The 17,947-nt window shown below is 37.4% G+C and overlaps 1 protein-coding gene across 45 annotated transcripts in view; it reads left to right on the forward strand.

Annotated features, from left to right (window-relative positions):
• The window catches only part of LOC136827934 (ankyrin-2-like), a 790,256-nt gene that overhangs the window by 294,576 nt on the left and 477,733 nt on the right, over nucleotides 1-17,947 (forward strand). For 2 of the 45 annotated variants that reach the window (XM_067085427.1, XM_067085432.1), the window contains exon 1: nucleotides 3,227-3,283. The exons of the other annotated variants lie outside the window; for them this stretch is intronic. In XM_067085427.1, coding sequence (XP_066941528.1) covers nucleotides 3,269-3,283 — 15 coding nt within the window. In that variant the 5' untranslated portion in view covers nucleotides 3,227-3,268. Of the gene's footprint in view, nucleotides 1-3,226; nucleotides 3,284-17,947 lie in introns of those variants that run through there. 45 annotated transcript variants of the gene reach the window in all.

Raw genomic sequence — 17,947 nt, forward strand, 5'->3', positions numbered from 1 at the left:
TCTACAGGTATGAGTAACTTGATCCATCTAGGGGACTAATGTAAAATTTCACGGAAGATACTCGTCATTTTTTAGGTCTGAAGATCTTTTTGAAAGGTTTGAATTCAGAATATTACGCTGTGTAAGTGTCTGTAATCAACTGCAACTGTGGTGAAAATAAATCTGGCATTGACGACGCGCAACCGCATTGTGCGTCCACGTGAATGAGTACTTTCTTTGGGTGGACTTCCTGTCTTGTTTTTTACGGAAAACAATCTTCAAACGCAATGGAGTTCGGCATTTTTGTTTTATGTCTTGAAATTGATATGTCTCGTGATGAGGTAAACAATAGCATGTGCACAATCGAGTCCCGAACCCTTGTCCAGTAGCTGGATGATGTAGTGATGATGCTAGTCTTGCACGCAAATGCCATGTTGCGTTTTCAGGGTCTGAACCTGTTATTGTTTATACCACCTGATAGTATGTGGGAGGTTCATATATTCGACGCAAAATTACACGGTAGTGACGGCTAATGCATAGAATTTATCGTTGGGCTATGAGGCTGGTCTGGGTGAAGTATTGAATATTGGTATGCCGTACCATAAAAAGAACACTGACTGACTCTTTCTCTTTCCCTGGACACCGGTTTGTTTGTTGACACTGTTTGTTTCATTGCAGTGCTTCTTTGATTTGACTGGCTGCGCTTAGCGTTTCTTGTACCTTTGTGTGTGTGTGTGCATATATATATATATATATATATATATATATATATATATATATATATATATATATATATATATATATATATATATAATGCAAAATGTTCATTAATTTATGGAAATTATACGACCAAGCGTCAGGGAATTTTCATTTCGGCAAAAAGTTGATTTTGTTGAACATATCCATAAGTAGAAAGAAAAGCTTATTGTACTGTAGATACCGAGAGCAATATGATACTGATGGTCTTAAACTCACTCTTAAGTTTTAAGTTAGGGGTGAACAACGGTAATCTTGGTAAAAATGAAATTAATTTACTTTAAGAGGATGTGCCATGTATCCAACCTTAAATTTTGGGCAATTTCTCTTGGCTATGTAAGGAAGAGAAAAGGATGAAATTGGGCTGGTAATGGTGCTGTGCCTCTTCGGGTCGATTTTTCTGCAAGATATTTCCAGTGTTACCAGTGGGCGGGTTCATTTTTCTTGGTATCGTCCAGGGATGTTCACGTATTGTTACTGGTTTTCTCACTATTTTATATGATTGTGCTTTAGCTTACCAGAGAATCGTTTCAGCGATGATGAAGAAGCTCAGCGTGATAGAAAGTGTATGGACCGATGAATGATATCAAGAACTGTACCTCTTGGTGCTGGGTTACTCTGGTGATCGGGATCTGAAAGTTGTATAGGTGACCGCATCCGAAGTTCCGAGTGCAAGTCTTCTATACTGGTACTTGTTAACAATACTTCGTCCTCCCCTGTCTCATGCTGTTTGTCTTCTTGCTATGTGTTGGAGTCGAGGTAGCACCATGTTTAGATTTGACTATTTTCTTATGATTTGTGTGGTTACAGGGATTGATGGGACAGTTTAATTTTGTCGCTTTGCGTGGCCGTATTTGTGCTTTGCTAAGGTTTATTTTCGGTATTTAATTTCTCTCGAAGGTTGTATATTGTGTATTGAGGTTTGACAGGGCTTGTCTATCTACGTGAGTCTCTTTTTAGTTATGTTTCTGCGAATTAGAACGCTCATACATTTCAGATTTTTGCTATTGACTCGACCAGGTTCAGAACTAATGGCAGGCTGTAGCTCAACCAAGACTAAAAATCAGTACGCTAATACACATTCAGTCCATATAAGTACCTGTCTTAAAGATATTATGCTTTAACAATAATTCAGTTCTATTTTCGCTGTAATATTAAATTCATTCCTTTATCTGCTTGGAGCGTGATTTCATGCATTCTGCATACTGTAGTTATTATTTTAAAGTGTATTTTTATGTGTTGGAATTGAGAGTTTTCAGTTGGCGTGGACTCTTTCAATGAGTAAGTAAATAATTTCTTGGGAAAATATTTTTCGACAAGAGAATAAAGTGTTCCTTTAAGACAAACATTCTGATGCCAGTTGCCCTACGCTTCGTGTTAACTGAAGTTGACGAGTAAGTAGATTAACTGGATCAGTGAGCCTAATTTTCTCGCTGGTGTCAGTCAGACCAATCTTTTCGATTAAAGAAGTAAAATTCAAATGAAAAGGGCCCACAACAAGGCAATGATGGCTGCAGAGGGTGTCTTCACTCAACACGCACAGTAATATGTTTGTATGTCTGTATGTGAGTGTAATGCAACAATTATGTACATGTTTAAATTCGAGAGCACATATAATAATTGTATAAAAATGGAATAGGTGGAGACCCATGGCAACACACTCAGGTGATAAACACATCCTCATTAGTGATCGTCGGAGTGAGGAAAATAGTAAACATTAAGCAACCAAGGACGGAAGCAAGTCAAGGACAAAGCCTTTACATTATTCCTCTTTTCCTGCATAAAGGATTGGAATGAGAATGAGGAGGAGGAAACAGTTTTGATTGGGTAGGGGAGGGGTGAGGTGGGTTGCGGGGTTTGGGGAGAGAAAAGAAACAAAATTGGGCCGTAGCGGCTGCGACTGTGACGAATTACCGGCCACGGATATTGCTTGTCCTGAGCTCAGAAGCTGCCCATTATTTATTTTTGGCTAACTAAAAATTCTTCCGCACTTATTTTATCGTTGCTGATGATAGGAAGTGGAATCTTGAGTTGTTAAATGCTCATATAATTTGTAATTCATACCGGATATTGATGTGCACTATTGTTGAAAGGCAAATTCTCTCTCTCTCTCTCTCTCTCTCTCTCTCTCTCTCTCTCTCTCTCTCTCTGCTTGTTGGTAAATTATTTTATGTTTATGCAAAAAGTGAAACCTCTTTTACTACCAATTTTTGTTTTTATCTCATAGGAAAGTACGTGTATAAAAATTTGACAGATATAAAGTATATACTAGAGTTTGTATTCATTTTTTATGCTCTCGTAGATGCCGGTGATTTGGCAATTTAGACATGTATTTATAGATAAGTAAGATACTGCCAAACCTGCAAAATGTTGGAAATTTACTTCCTCTTTCAGTTTATTTTTTAACATTTTGTAGAACACTGGCAATCTGCAGCCCGAACTCTGTTTATGTTGTAGTGAATTATTTTCCAACATTGAATTATTTTTCGTTGTTTGCAGGTAAGGAAGCCACCAATCGCCGTGCAGTTACATCATGTGCAGTGTGCTGGTGAGTGAGCGATTTCCGGCATTATCAAAACATTGTGTTGCACTTTAATAGGACATCTCTCTCTCTCTCTCTCTCTCTCTCTCTCTCTCTCTCTGAATAGTAGTGGTAGTAGTAGCAGTAGTGTAAAAATGAAGAATAGAACAACCAACCGCCGCTTTACGCTTTGACGTAATGCAGTTTAACTGAATTGAATGATAGAAGTCAACGAGCTCGCTATGTTAAGCTACTGTCATTTGTCATATTTGCGCTTTATAGCCTTCCGTCTCTTTGTTTTTCTGAATCATATGTGCCAATATCCTTGTGCTGTGTCAAATTACTCTTTTGAGTTTTTCATGCATGCTGTCCCTTTCTGCTTTTTTTTTTTTTTTTTTTTTTTTTTTTTTCTCCAAATCAGTAATCGCAGTTGACTAGGCTTATAGGTCTCGACGGCTGGGTCGAGTCGCCGTGTAACATTTTCTGAAGTTTCGTTTTCACTTGAGTTTCTCAGATATTCTTTTCCCGGTATCCTACTGACATACATAATGAAAGGGTTATATATAGCCTAAGTTGGGTCTAATTGCGTTTCTTTGACATGAATTAGTACTATCTTGAATGCTATTCTGAGATTCACAACGTTTTTTTCACCCCGGCCTTTTAAATTTTGAATGAAAAGTTAATTTTGAAATGTTCTTAATTTTCTCCCAAATTTATTGATCCCACCTGAACGTTGTAATGGCTTTAGAGAACGGAGAGATATGGGGTAGTCTCTTTTCAGTGCAGCAATGCATATTAGCATTAATGATAGCAATTACCTGGACATTTAGTAAATTATCTCGCCTTAAGTAAAGTTTTGTATTGTATTGGATGGGCTTTAAGAAATAAGGTTGTCAAGCCAAGCGCCAGGGCACTTGAGCCATTCAGCGTTCAAGACTGTGAATAGAGGGAGTTGGAGTGGATGAACAGCAAGATAGAGGTAAATAGAGGGAGTTGGAGTGGATGGACAGCAAGATAGAGAACCCAAAAGTCGTGGAAATGAAATACAACGGTCTTAAGGTGGAACTGGGAGAAAACCCCACAGTTGAACTTAAAGTGACAGTTAGAGGTGTTGGAGAGCAAGATTGAATAAAGGAAGCGGGAAAGGAGGTAGTAAAGTGAGAGGCTAAAAGCGATTTGTATTGCGGGTGTCCTTGTAGATTTGTTGGGGCGTCATGCAACTGTCATCGCGTTCTGGTAATTCGTCATCGGTCGTTTAAATGAAAAGATTAATCTTATGATTCTGCCGGTGCTCTGTACCGTATGTACATGATACTTCATCCTGATACGCGAAGCAGCTCTGTCGTGGACATGATTGTGATCGTTTGTTATTGTGTCTGTGCTCAAGTCATCAGGATTTTGGCTTTACTTTTCCTTTTCCTATTAACCACGTTTTCACTTTATAGCTTTTTGCCTGATTAAAATTGGCTTTTTACTGTGATGACTGCCTCTCTCTCTCTCTCTCTCTCTCTCTCTCTCTCTCTCTCTCTCTCTCTCTCTCTCTCTCTCTCTCTCTCTCAGACTGCGCACTTATGGGCCTTAATTGAATTTTCTTCTTTAGTTTTAGTTGTCGGGGAAAGTTGTCTTAGAAGCAGCCAAGTCATGTAGGTAAATATATTTCTTTTGGCTAATAGTGGTTTTTATAACTATTTATTTCGCTACAGAATTCCTCAGAAAAAATCGAAGAGCAAATTCCATTGAACATAAAGTTCCTGGACCTTGGTCTTGAAAGAAGGCTTCCAAAACGGGCCAGCTCAGACTTCAGAGAACCTTTTCCTCGTGCATTTTAATCACCAGTGGTGCAACACTCATACCGAAATGGATTAGAAGCCATGTCCCATTAGGCTACGTCATTGGAGGACAGCATCCGTGGATGCTTTTTGGTCTTTGTGTGTGTGTGTGTGTGTGTGTGATTGGCATCATATCCATTTTGTTTCCATTGTGACAAAACGGAAGACTACAGCAGAATGGCGACGTCGTGTTGACCTTGACTGATATCCCCGGTTGTTTTCATTGTTGTCAGTGGTGCACAGATGGCGCTGGAATCAAAATTAGCATTGAAAGACTCTCACTCAGATTTGCTCTTGGTGATGAATACATTTTTTTATGTCTGCATCACTCTTTATACAGAGATGATATCATAGTTCACCCGTTGTAAAATTTATGCTTGAAATTGTATTTTTAGAGGTTATCAGATTTGTTTTAAGATGATGTATATTTTTACATAAATGTGAAAACGTAAGCAGAAGTAGGAGAGAGAGAATTTTGTTTGTGCGTAGGCTTAAAAGGTAATCCTGGTTTAGAGGTTGTGAATTGTGGAGTGAGCCTAAACCTCCTTTTGTGTTTCGAAAGAGAAAGGACCTCCTTGGCTCTCAACGTGCTGTCAAGTGAAAGATGGATGTAAAAGGCCTATTCCTTTTTCTTTCCATTTCGTTCAGCTCTTCGGCCTAACTTCTCTTTTGCCATGTCCGTAGAAGCCTTTGTTATTGCTTGTGATGTACGGTTTCACGTTAAGAGAGTGACGGATACGTAAACGTTTGTGTTTACTTACGATTGGACTACAGAAGACGTTTTGTTACCGACTATTCTCTTCCGGGACGCGCTGACGTCCAGAATACCGATTCTTTGGCGATAAGAGAAACGTTACGAGCATGGTGTCCAATCGTCGGCCAGGATCCTCTTGGTGGGGCCTGGGCGTGGATGTTCCAAGTAAAGAATTGATTTTTTTGTTTTGTGTTCTTTATATTCTGTCTTGAAAATAAGGGAACTAATTATTCTAGGGGAGTGCAGATTCAAATAATTCCACTATCTTCATACAGATATCACTGTATTATTGGGAGGTTTAAAGAGTTTACTGTTAAGGCAAATGTCCAAAATTGTAGGTAATGACAAACTGTCATAAGCTTAGTCGACGGAGAGGAAAGAGGCCTGTTTTCATTCATAGTGTGAATGCAAGATCGGCAGTAGTTGTCTAGAAAAGGGACGGATTTTTTTGCAGGTTAAATTTTGCATAGCTCGGTACGTGTTCATGAATTTTACCAGTTTTCCCAATTTGACCTTTAAAGTTCAGTGGTCAAGAGCGCAAGATCTCCATTTTCATATCATTTACATGGATGTAAAAAGAGCAGTGAGAACTGGTAGTTTTACACCCAAATATATATAACTATTTCAGAGTCGACGAAGTCATTGAATTTTTACTAGTATTCTTGTCTTATATATCACATGAATTTTTACTAGTATTCTTGTCTTATATATCACATGAATTTTTACTAGTATTCTTGTCTTATATATCACATGAATTTTTACTAGTATTCTTGTCGTATATCACCACGTAGTTATTTTCCCAAATATGAGCTCCCGATATGAGCAAGACCACAGACAGCCACATTCCTACGTTGATTTACTGATCAAGGATAAATCCCTAGCATAACCTAACGCAAGCATTCAACACTAAGTGCACTCGCCCTGAGGGCTCATCAACGTTGCACCTACCTTCCCCACACGCATTGGTTCCAGGTTGATACTCTAGCTCCTATGCTGTTCGCCTTATCATGCGCATTTGGCCTAATCTTGCCAGAGTTCTTTGGCTTCCTAGATTTAAGGGCTAAAATTCCATCACCTTTTGCAGTCCAACTTTGTTCTTGCAGGATATCTGAACTTGACAAGTTTCTCTCTGACCTCTCGTATTCCATTTTCATGTGACCCAACTAACTCTAAACTCACTAATGCATCTTTTCATTTCTGTGTTTTTACTGTTTGTTTGTTTTATCTCTGCATTTTCTCGTTTTACACCCTTCATCTCCATATATGTTACGTAATAAAAATCATAACAGCTTCTGCCTTTTACTTTCTTTCATATATTTTAACACAAACGTTACTTTCAGAATTGACATTAATCGTCTGCAACAAATTACTTTCTAATTGTTTCTACAACAGTGCTCTCACATACTCTCTGTTCATGTATGCCACATACGACGGTTCTTTCATTTTATCTCAAACTTTTCAAAAACCTCGTATTTCACAACAAACACTTGATCCACATAACCTTTTTTCTCGGATAAATCCACACAGCTATACAACTTAAGGGTATGTCAATGTAATTGTTGGAATGGTTTCTGTAGATTTTCCCTTTATACGGTAAACTCTATTTATGCTATAATTCATACGGTCAAAAACGACGATAACATTAAAACGTGTAGACGGCAAGTACCAGCAGAATAAAGTACCTCTATTCTGCATGGTTTTATAAGGGTGGGCATTGAGGGAAGCTGGCCCCAGGCGGGTCTAAACGTGGAAATCATTGTCCTTAGACTGTCGTTTCAAGAGACGTCCATATCCCGTTGGAGATGTTAATATCTGGAAACGGTCTGAATGGTATACAGTAAACATAGAATCTTTCACAGATAAGCATTTTAAAAAAGAATGGTTATCGATTTCCAGAGTAGCGGCTCCTGTAAAAGAAAGGTTGTTTAGATGTTTAAGTGGTTTTGGTACCTTCAGGTGCTATGTTATCATACAGGAAACTGGAAATCTATAGGAACTCCAATGCTTGTAAAACATCTTGGGCAGTGACAAAGCAAGAAGCCAAGCAAGTATGTTGCCGTGGGAGTAGACTTAGCCAGTCAAGTAAGTCTGGAGAGTTGACGACCGGCACACCCTTTTTAAGGGGATGGGAGGTGAGGAGAAGGAGAACTAGAGGAAGAGATGGTGCCCCAGTGGATGCAGGGATGAGGAAAGGAGTTACTTGACTCTCTCTCTCTCTCTCTCTCTCTCTCTCTCTCTCTCTCTCTCTCTCTCTCTCTCAGAATTAGTTGACACCTAAAATATGACTTCTATTTTCATGACTGTTCCTTGCAAGTTGGTGGCACATTTTCCAGTTCTTGCAGGAGTTTGCCAACATTTGTTTCCCCTGGACATGGGTTGAAAAACATTCAACTTTCGCTTATAAACAGCGATTTCGCTGAAGTGACCGAGCTTAAAACAGCTTCGTCAGAATGTTGTTGAGATCCTTTTAGTTATCTGTGAAAATAAAATGTTCGGGACTGAACGCTTAGCGGTAAAGTCGATAGTGAAAAAGAAGGGAAATGCTGAAAACTAGGAAATGCATTAGTGGTAAAGTAGTACACCTTAACATAGCGTTAGCAGTGTAGGTGGAAAGAGACGTAATTTAAACAAAAATATCGCTCTAAATAGTCAGGCACTAGAACAGAAGGTAAAACCAAGAGCATAGTTTAGGGCGAAAGACCTGAGAATGAGGGTCCCGTGCCAAAATACTCCAAAAGCTTTAGATATTATGTCGAGAGCTACGACACAAAATGCGCCGAAGTTCCTGAGAGGCGATCAAACAAGAGAAGGGCGTGTGTGCAGGACAAATGATGGCCAATTCTTCCTTATGTACGGCTATCGAATTCTCTCATGGCTCACATAATGCTTTCAGAAGAAAAGATTAAAGACTTTGCTTCTTAACAGGAATCACCTTTGGCTGCAGAAATGCAAATGAATCAGAGTGATAGCTTACCAGAGTTTTCAATAATGTCTGCGCTAAAGGGTAGGTAGTACTGGCCTAGGAAGAAGAAGTCTCTCTCTCTCTCTCTCTCTCTCTCTCTCTCTCTCTCTCTCTCTCTCTATATATATATATATATATATATATATATATATATATATATATATATATATATATATATATATATATATATATATATATATATATATATATATATATATATATATATATATATTTATTTATTTATTTATGTGTGTGTTTATTTACTTATGTATGTGTGTTTATTTTTACACACATCATTTAGCTGTTTCCCAAAACTGTGGGTGACCCCTTAGATGAAATATCTCAGTCGTGTCTGCTACATTCTTAATTGTAACTGTGGAATCTTGGGTAAACTCCCTGTGCAGTAAGATTTCTATAACATTAGCCGCTTCATACACCAACACAGGAAGGCTCATCAGCATCACATCCAGCCCCCCTCAGACATGTTGTCCCTATCTTGCACGTATTCTCAGGCTTCCTGGATATTAAAGCCCTTCCTCTCCATTAACTTTTTCATCCCATATAACCAACCCTTTCTAGGTCGTCCTCTCTTTCCTGCTAACTCTAAATTATATTCATTTTCACCCGCGTATCGTCCATTCTTTCCACTTGGTATCTCCACATTTTTCACCCTATCAGTTCATATGCCTTATATCCTACGATAACATTTCATTTTAACAGCACTTTTCTTTCATTCGCACACAACATCCACACATCTTTCATACAACGCGCGTGAGTGTGTGTGTGTGTGTGTGTGTGTCTGTGTCTGTGTTTGTAAAACTTCTCACCTGTATAAATATTATTCTTTTGATGTTTACCTTCAGCTCGTAAAAAAAAAAAAAAAAAAAAGGAATGACTCTCCTGAAACACTTTAGAGCAGTTCAGGTGAGAAGGTCGTTTCATAGGACGAGGGATGTGTAGAACCATCTCCTCAAACATCGTCCCACAAGCGCAGGTTGTCCCTATTCTTGGGCTTGGAAAATGAAAGGCAGTAATCCCCGTGAGGGCAGCAGGGAATAAAAGCTCGTAGATCCTAGCACATGAATACCCAGTGGGGAAAATCTCATTTGTTCTTCTTGGGGGCAGGCTGAGACCGGTCCTGGGATTTTATGTGGGAGTTTGGGGATTTTCATCTTACAAAAGAAATGGAACATTTTCAGAACCCCCTTCTTGAATGTATGGAAATCAGGCATAAAGTTACTCAGAATACATAGATGTGATGCGCTGTGTTTATTCATAAGAAATAGCATGAAGGAAAATTGTTGTGAGTGGTAATGAAGATTGCCACAATGATCTGTTTATAGTGTCAAGATTTCACACTGGCTGTAGTTATTTGTTGCGTTTTCATAGTACTTGTAACTTTTGTTTTTGTTTTCGCCTGTCTGGAACCTTATTCTGTATTTCAGTACAGAATATGCATAGGCTGCGCTCAAGATCAAGGTTTTGCTAGATTCATAAACGCCACATATATATAACTTTTTATTTTGCTTTCAGACTTCGCGCAAAACTGTTCCTTAATAAATTCTGCCTGTTTCCACAAATATGTTTCTCCTTAGTAACTACTACCTTTATCCACGTACCTTTTTTCTTCCTTGCACTCACAGTCTTCCCCTATCAGTCCTCTGCCAACTGTCTTACATTTTTTTGCCATATACATTTCCTGGTATACTTTGTAACAATTTTATTCCTCTTGCTTGTTTTTTCAGAATCTTTCCCTCATCTAGATATACCTTACAAATCATGTTCAACCACCCAGCCGCACTTTCATCAGCCCATTGCAGAACCTTACTTAGTATCAATTCCTGTCTTCGTAATTGCACTTCATACACACACATATGTATACATGTGTATGCGTGTATATATATATATATATATATATATATATATATATATATATATATATATATATATATATATATATATATATATATATATATATATAGTGTGTGTGTGCGTGTATGAAGACGGTTTGAAAAGCTCTTCCACTGGAAGTGAAACGTCAGTTTGACCGTTGTTTCTGTGTGAGACAGCATAGATAGACTTATGTGGTAAAGCCGATTATTAATCGAGACAATGTTACTGGTAAGTATTGTAAGATGCTCTTTCATTATTCGTAGTGCTTATATAGGTTTAGAAATTTTCAAGTAAACATCTGTCGGTACCTTTATTAGAAAAAGACCCCTCATGAGGGCTCCTTAAATAAACAAGACTACTGCATTAACTTCCGTTCCTTTTAGAGCTGTGGAGATGAGGAGAAAGAGTCCTCCTCCTTAACTCAGGCTAATGCATGAGTCTGTGTTTTCAGTGCAAAGGAAATAGCAGCGAGCTGTTAAGAGTTGCCAACATTAAGTAAATAATGGTGGGGTTTCTTTCGAGAAGTCTCTTCTCAGATTTAGCAGGATTTGAGTTGTAGCCTTGTGCGTATATTGCATAGAAGCTCTAACTAGATTTTGTGTAAATTCTTTCTCGGTCTCTTTTACTATCTCTCTCGCTTTTTGTATAAGTCTCCATCGCAAAATATGCTTACTGTGAGGAGAGGGAAGACGACGAAGGAAAACATTTTACTATTTCCAGTGAAATTCACGTTGACGTATTTTGCAGGACCCATGTGTTTTCATGAAGCTCTCACTCAACTTCATGTAATGGGTTGGCAAAGTTCAAACAAGCAGGATTTGAATGTCAGTGAATTAACAAAGTGGCTTAATGAAAATGGTTACCTAAGAGAGAGAGAGAGAGAGAGGAGAGAGGCTGGAGAGGGAGGGAGAGACAGGGGAGGTGTGAGGGTGTGTGTATGTGTGTTTGAGAGAGAGAAAGAGAGGGGGAGGAGGAAAGAGGAATTCGCGAAGTGGGTTGGAGAAGACGTGGGTGTAAGGGAGGGATTGTTGAGTGAGGCTTGCAACAGGAGGGGCGAAGGACGAATAGGGTTTGTGGGTGAGGAGAAAAGCGGCTAAGGGAAAGATTGGGCGCTCAGGGAAACTTGTATCACCAGCCCAAATGGGGAAAGATGACCTGATGGTATTCTTTTCGAATGTTTCATAGTTATTTTGAGTTGTGGTGTTTGAGATTGATTCCTAACCGACGTGTTTAAAAGTAAAACCAGAAATGAACCGAAATCGTATAATGAAATAAAAACAAATTTATGTTGAAGTTATAGATTTGTAATGTGTTTGGAACTCGGTCACGTATTGTTATACAAGGTCTGAAAGCACACGTGTTTGTCCCGTTGTGTAAATATAATGTGATTTTATATGCATCACAAACATGCTTCATGTTACATGTTATGACGCCATTTGTATAATTCTTAGCCGATCCTCCACACGGAATTGGTCCTCATTAGTGCCGTTCAGTGCGACGCTGTGAGATCGCAGTTATATATCTTTGGAGGAAATGTCCTTTCCAAGAGGTCATTAGCATCGTCTTCATCCGCGAAATTGGATCTCCTGTTCGTCTCAGGTTAACGAGATTATCATGGCTTTGCCTCCTCACGGCGATCTTTGCAAGAGAAGGAAAAGTGTAGGAGGTTCAGGTCGTGATTAGTTGAATGGATTTTTCGACAGCAGCCATGAGCACGATTAGGTTTTTGTCTTTTGTGGCTCACAGTGTTCGCATTTCTTGTTTTCATTTTAAGACGGCGACTAGATTTCATGATGGGTGCGTTCGTTCCTTCCTCCTCCCCAGTAATTGGGATTTCTGTCACCATCCTCCTTTGGTTTTAAGTTAAAGAATGGTAGACAAAACCATGATTAGGATTCGTCCAAAGAAATTTATTTTTGGGACTGAGCTCGCTTAATTGGAATTTCTGCTGAGGTATTTGAGGGCGTCCTTGACTCTACGTGATTATGAATCATTCCACCACTCCTTCCTTTCAGCCCAGAAAGTGGACTCTCCTCCCACGCAACTCGGTTGCTGTGTTAGAGGGACAAGAATTTGGATTTCTTAATTAGGATAGTTCTGTATTCAAGGACCTTGTAACTGGTCTGATAGAGTACATTAACGCCTCCTTTCCAAAACATTTTTCTTCATTGTCGGTAGGTGCCGAAAGTCCTCGTTGTTAAGCATGTAGATACTATGCATAGTAAAAGGTCAGCGCTGGATGATACTATGCATAGTAAAAGGTCAGCGCTAGATGAATGAAGGCCACGGACACATAGGCTTTGTTTAACCAAACGAGGGTTAGGTCACTTATTGTTCTCGTGCTGCTTTCGCTCTTTTCAATGTAAAAAGAATATGGTAAAACAGGAAAGTGAATATGATTACAAACAAAGGCCACCCTCCAATGTGGTGCAGTGAGGAGGTGGGGGATTGTTGTTGGAGGAGGATAGAGCAGAACGGAGTAGGTCCTTGGTGTCTTCATCTTTCGCCGGTAAGTTTCTCCCGTATATGGCGGAGGTGGCCCGTCTTCCCGCTTCACCACTTTGGAAGGAGCATTTGCTCTTGCTTGCTGCTGCTGTGCTGACCTTTCACACCCAGGCCTCTGGTTGGCCAAGAGGGCTTCTTTTTGGAGCACACGCAACCAACCTGCGGAAAAGCTTTTAGTGATGATAACTGTTATTTAGTCTGAGTGACTGGCTGTGACATGCGTTGATTATTTCAGTACAGTTGTACATAAGTCAAGTAATCCGACAGTCGTGTGTGTGTTTCTATCTTTAACATACTTTTAACACACAAAACAATATATATATGTATATATATATATATATATATATATATATATATATATATATATATATATATATATATATATATATATGTATATGTATAATCTTCTTCTTCTATATATATATATATATATATATATATATATATATATATATATATATATATATATATATATATGAATTTTATCTCATACATGCTTGACTTTTGTATTCTGTAGGACATCTTTTGGGTGTAAGTTATTCCCAAGTTATAGTGAATAGGATATTGCACGATATTTGTGGCTTAATATTTGTAAATATAAAAAAAGTCACGTGTCTGAGTGACACGAATTCATAAGCAGCGGAATGTCATAAACTTACCGTTCAGCTATCATGGTTGGAAGTGGGTTAATGTCGTTTCTATGTACTGATCCCGAATTCGACAGGAATACTTTCAGAATAGTCGATTTCAAGTTATATTTTTCTAAGTTATTCCCAGGGTATGGTGAATTCGTTGTTAAACAATATTTGTGGCTTTATTTTTATATATATATATATATATATATATATATATATATATATATATATATATATATATATATATATATAAATCTTATATATATGTATGTATGTATACATGTTCATGTATATATATATTTATATGTACATATACTGTATATTTGTATATATAAATATGTATTTTATATATATATATATATATATATATATATATATATATATATATATATATATATATATATATATATATATATATATATATATAAGAGAGAGAGAGAGAGAGAGAAGATAAGCAATCTGGCATTATGGTAATTGAATAATTTTTTTCGTAGGTGGAAACATCATTTGAAATTGCAAAATTCACCCAACCAAACGCATGAAAAGTTTTTCTTTTTGATGACTGCGCCGTGTTTACGAGGGTCAAAATAGCTCGCAGAGAACTTATGTAGCTCCTCCTTGTCATTTTCCGCGTCTGAAATAACCTTCGTTTGTGGGATGGTGTCAGGTGAAGAAGAGATGGTGATGCAGTGTAATCCCTTATGATGAGCTGCGTTGAAACAGAGCGGCTAGACATTTAGTTGCACATCTGGTATCATGAGAGAGAGAGAGAGAGAGAGATTGAAATATTATATGAATGGTTCCGACTTAATAAGGTGACGATTACCTCGTTGGTTACCTTGTTTTGATAATAAACATTTTTCTTCCTTACCATAGATTTGACCCTCAGCACTCGTTTAACAATCAGATGCAGATTTCCATGCTTCGGTCGAAAGAGGCAGGTTTCATTTTAAGAGAACATGCTCATCCGTCAACCTTCGCCTGGTTCGAGGTACAGCACTGGTCGCCCACTTGACAGCTAGACGCGCTACCACTAAGTTACGATGCCTAAAAGAGAGAGAGAGAGAGAGAGAGAGAGAGAGAGAGAGAGAGAGAGAGAGGGAGGGGGATTATTTAGTCTCGCTTACACACACACACACACACACACACACACACACACACACACACACACACACACACACTTGCATACGCAGGAGTGGATGGGAAGCAAACTAACCGTTGTGTCCGAGCTAGAAAACCCTTGCATCATAGTAAGCAGGAAATACGCCTACTTCTATTATTGTACGTTTGAGATGGGTTTTTATTTTTGCTTTTATTTGTTACTTTAAGGTGATGGTGACTTTTTTTTAATGCTTTAAAACCTTTTTTCTTTTATATAGATTTTGCGTTTTGTAACGTATTATGGAATGGTGGTAATTATCGAGAGAAAGTCATAATCATTTCGAAATATAAAATATATTATTTTGTAGATTGTGGCCTTAATTAGGAGCTTCTTCTTGTCATTAGAAATGCTCCCAGGAACAATAAATATTGTGATTTTTATCATTTTCGCTTAATGAAAATAAGACTGTAAGATTAGACGCCTGTACCTAGTATTTTAATCCACGAAGTTATTAACTGTGGTCGTTTATGAAACTGTGTTCAGTATAATTATTTATTCTTTCAGTTTGAGCGAAGTATCACAGTACTTTCCTACATATGTGTGATATTGAAGGGTAAACAAGTGAAATTATGAAAGCTTTAGTATAAAAAGAAATGAAGAGATATTTGAGGAGACGGATTCCAGCGGTAAAAAATGTTTTGAATGGATCCTCTGACTTTAATTGGAACTTAACAAAAAAAAAAAATAAATTGATAGTCCCGTCTGCTACCAAAAAAAAAAAAACTCATCTGGGATTGATGCTGTTAAAATGTGAACTATGAAGAGTCGAGATATGACAACACTACTGTGTTCTCGACATGTCTGCTCAGTTAAACACTGAATGTGTTTTTACGTTGCCTGAGGACTGTCGTATTGTATTACAGACAACCCTGTAGGTGGGTTGTGCCGTCAGTGCCCCTCAGGTGGTGTGCTGTAGGCATTACTAGAGGTTGTTTGCAGCTTCCCTTCGGCCCCTAACTGCCCCCAGTGTTTAGCTTTTTACTTTACCTCCTTTCCTGTTTCCTTTCTCCTTTGTTGTTGCCCAACCACTCCAGCTCCCTCCTTTCGCTGTCGTCAGCGCTGAATGGCTGACAATGCCCAGTGCTTGGCGCTACAGCCTCATTTTCTTAAATCAGTGTATCAGTATTTATGATATCCATTGTATATCTAGGTCTTAATCGTCGTCGTGCACAGCCCGAAGTAGCAAATGTTTCTTATAACAAGAAATAAGTATGATACTTTAGAAATCCAAACATTAGATTGAAATGTTATTGTGTACTTTCAGTAGTGTGTATGCGTATGTGTGCGTGCATCAGCTTTTGTTACCGGGTACAGTTGAGTCATATGATGTCGAGAGAATCCCCCTGACAGAGGTTTAAGGAAAAGATGAGTGAATGTTAGTAAGGTTTGCCATAGATATTGAAGAGTTCCTCAAACGAATAGGTACCGTTCTGAAAGATTTGATAGTTTGTTAGGTTACCGTAGACTTAAGTCGGAGAGATTGCTATTATAGATAAAAAAGATGTTTACAGTGATGCAGGGGGTTATTAAATGCTATTTAAAAACTACTTAATAATGAATAAAAAGAGCTTCAGTATAATAATCTTAGTAAACTGAAACACGAGCTTCGGTAACCCGAATGCCGGCTTAAAATCAGATGAATTTTCGTTTGTTAGTAATAATTCGTGCTGCATGGCATGTTGTTACAACATTTGAATTTGTTGTTCTGACCTCGCGCTCACAGATGGTGTTGGTATTTGTTCTTGAAGCAGACGACTCATAATTGTGTGCAACAGAACTTCAAGAATTAAAATTAAGATACGGAATGATGCATTACAGTCCTGTTTGCTAATTGATTATGGATTCAATGAAATATATATATATATATATATATATATATATATATATATATATATATATATATATATATATATATATATAGTATGTATATGTGTGTGTATGTATCTATAACTGAATCACGAAAATATGGAACGTGATGAATGTATAAATAAAGGCAATGCCAATGAAGGAAAGAGAAACGACGAAGTGGTGCTAGGCATTGCCTTTATATATATATATATATATATATATATATATATATATATATATATATATATATATATATATATATATATATATATATATATATATATATATATATATATATATATATATATATATATATATATATATATATATATATATATATACATTCATATATATATATATATATATATATATATATATATTCATATTATATATATATATATATATATATATATATATATATATATATATATATATATATATATATATATATATATAGATAGGGTAAACAAAAGTATCTCGCTTTACATTAATGCAAAAGAACTGTCCATTTATTCTTATAACATAACTTTCTCACAGTTGTGCTATTTATTTGAACGTAATTAACTGGAAATCATAAGTTCATTTTCACGCATTCATATGAGGAGAAGGAGTAGTGGTTTAATGTGTGACCTTTTCAAGCAAAAATTTAGTCACATTAGGAAGAAGTGGAGACTCCCGAAATAAATGGAATCTCATTGTTTGCATTACGAGAATGGCCGGGCAAGTTTAATGGGCCTAAATAAGAGCAGCTTTTCATTAGGAATGTTACGAGATGCAATGTCCATTTCAGATGTCAAGTGAAGAGAGGGTGGTATAATTTTATTTCGGTCCTCGTCGAATGACTCCGAGTTTTTAATTAAATTGTTAATTGCCTCTCTCTCTCTCTCTCTCTCTCTCTCTCTCTCTCTCTCTCTCTCTCTCTCTCTCTCTCTCTCTCTCTCTCTCTCTCTCTCTGGCGACCGTCTTTGTTGAATGTGATTTTTGGATTGCTATATCATTATTACTGTTAACATTCAGGATTTGAGGTTGAGTAACTTCGAGCGCTTGAAGATACAAGACTCAAAGTTAGCTGCTTGATATTTTCATATGGGAAACTAAAGTCC

This window comes from Macrobrachium rosenbergii, chromosome 42, assembly GCF_040412425.1.
Source record: "Macrobrachium rosenbergii isolate ZJJX-2024 chromosome 42, ASM4041242v1, whole genome shotgun sequence".
Taxonomy (NCBI): Eukaryota; Metazoa; Arthropoda; class Malacostraca; order Decapoda; family Palaemonidae; genus Macrobrachium; species Macrobrachium rosenbergii.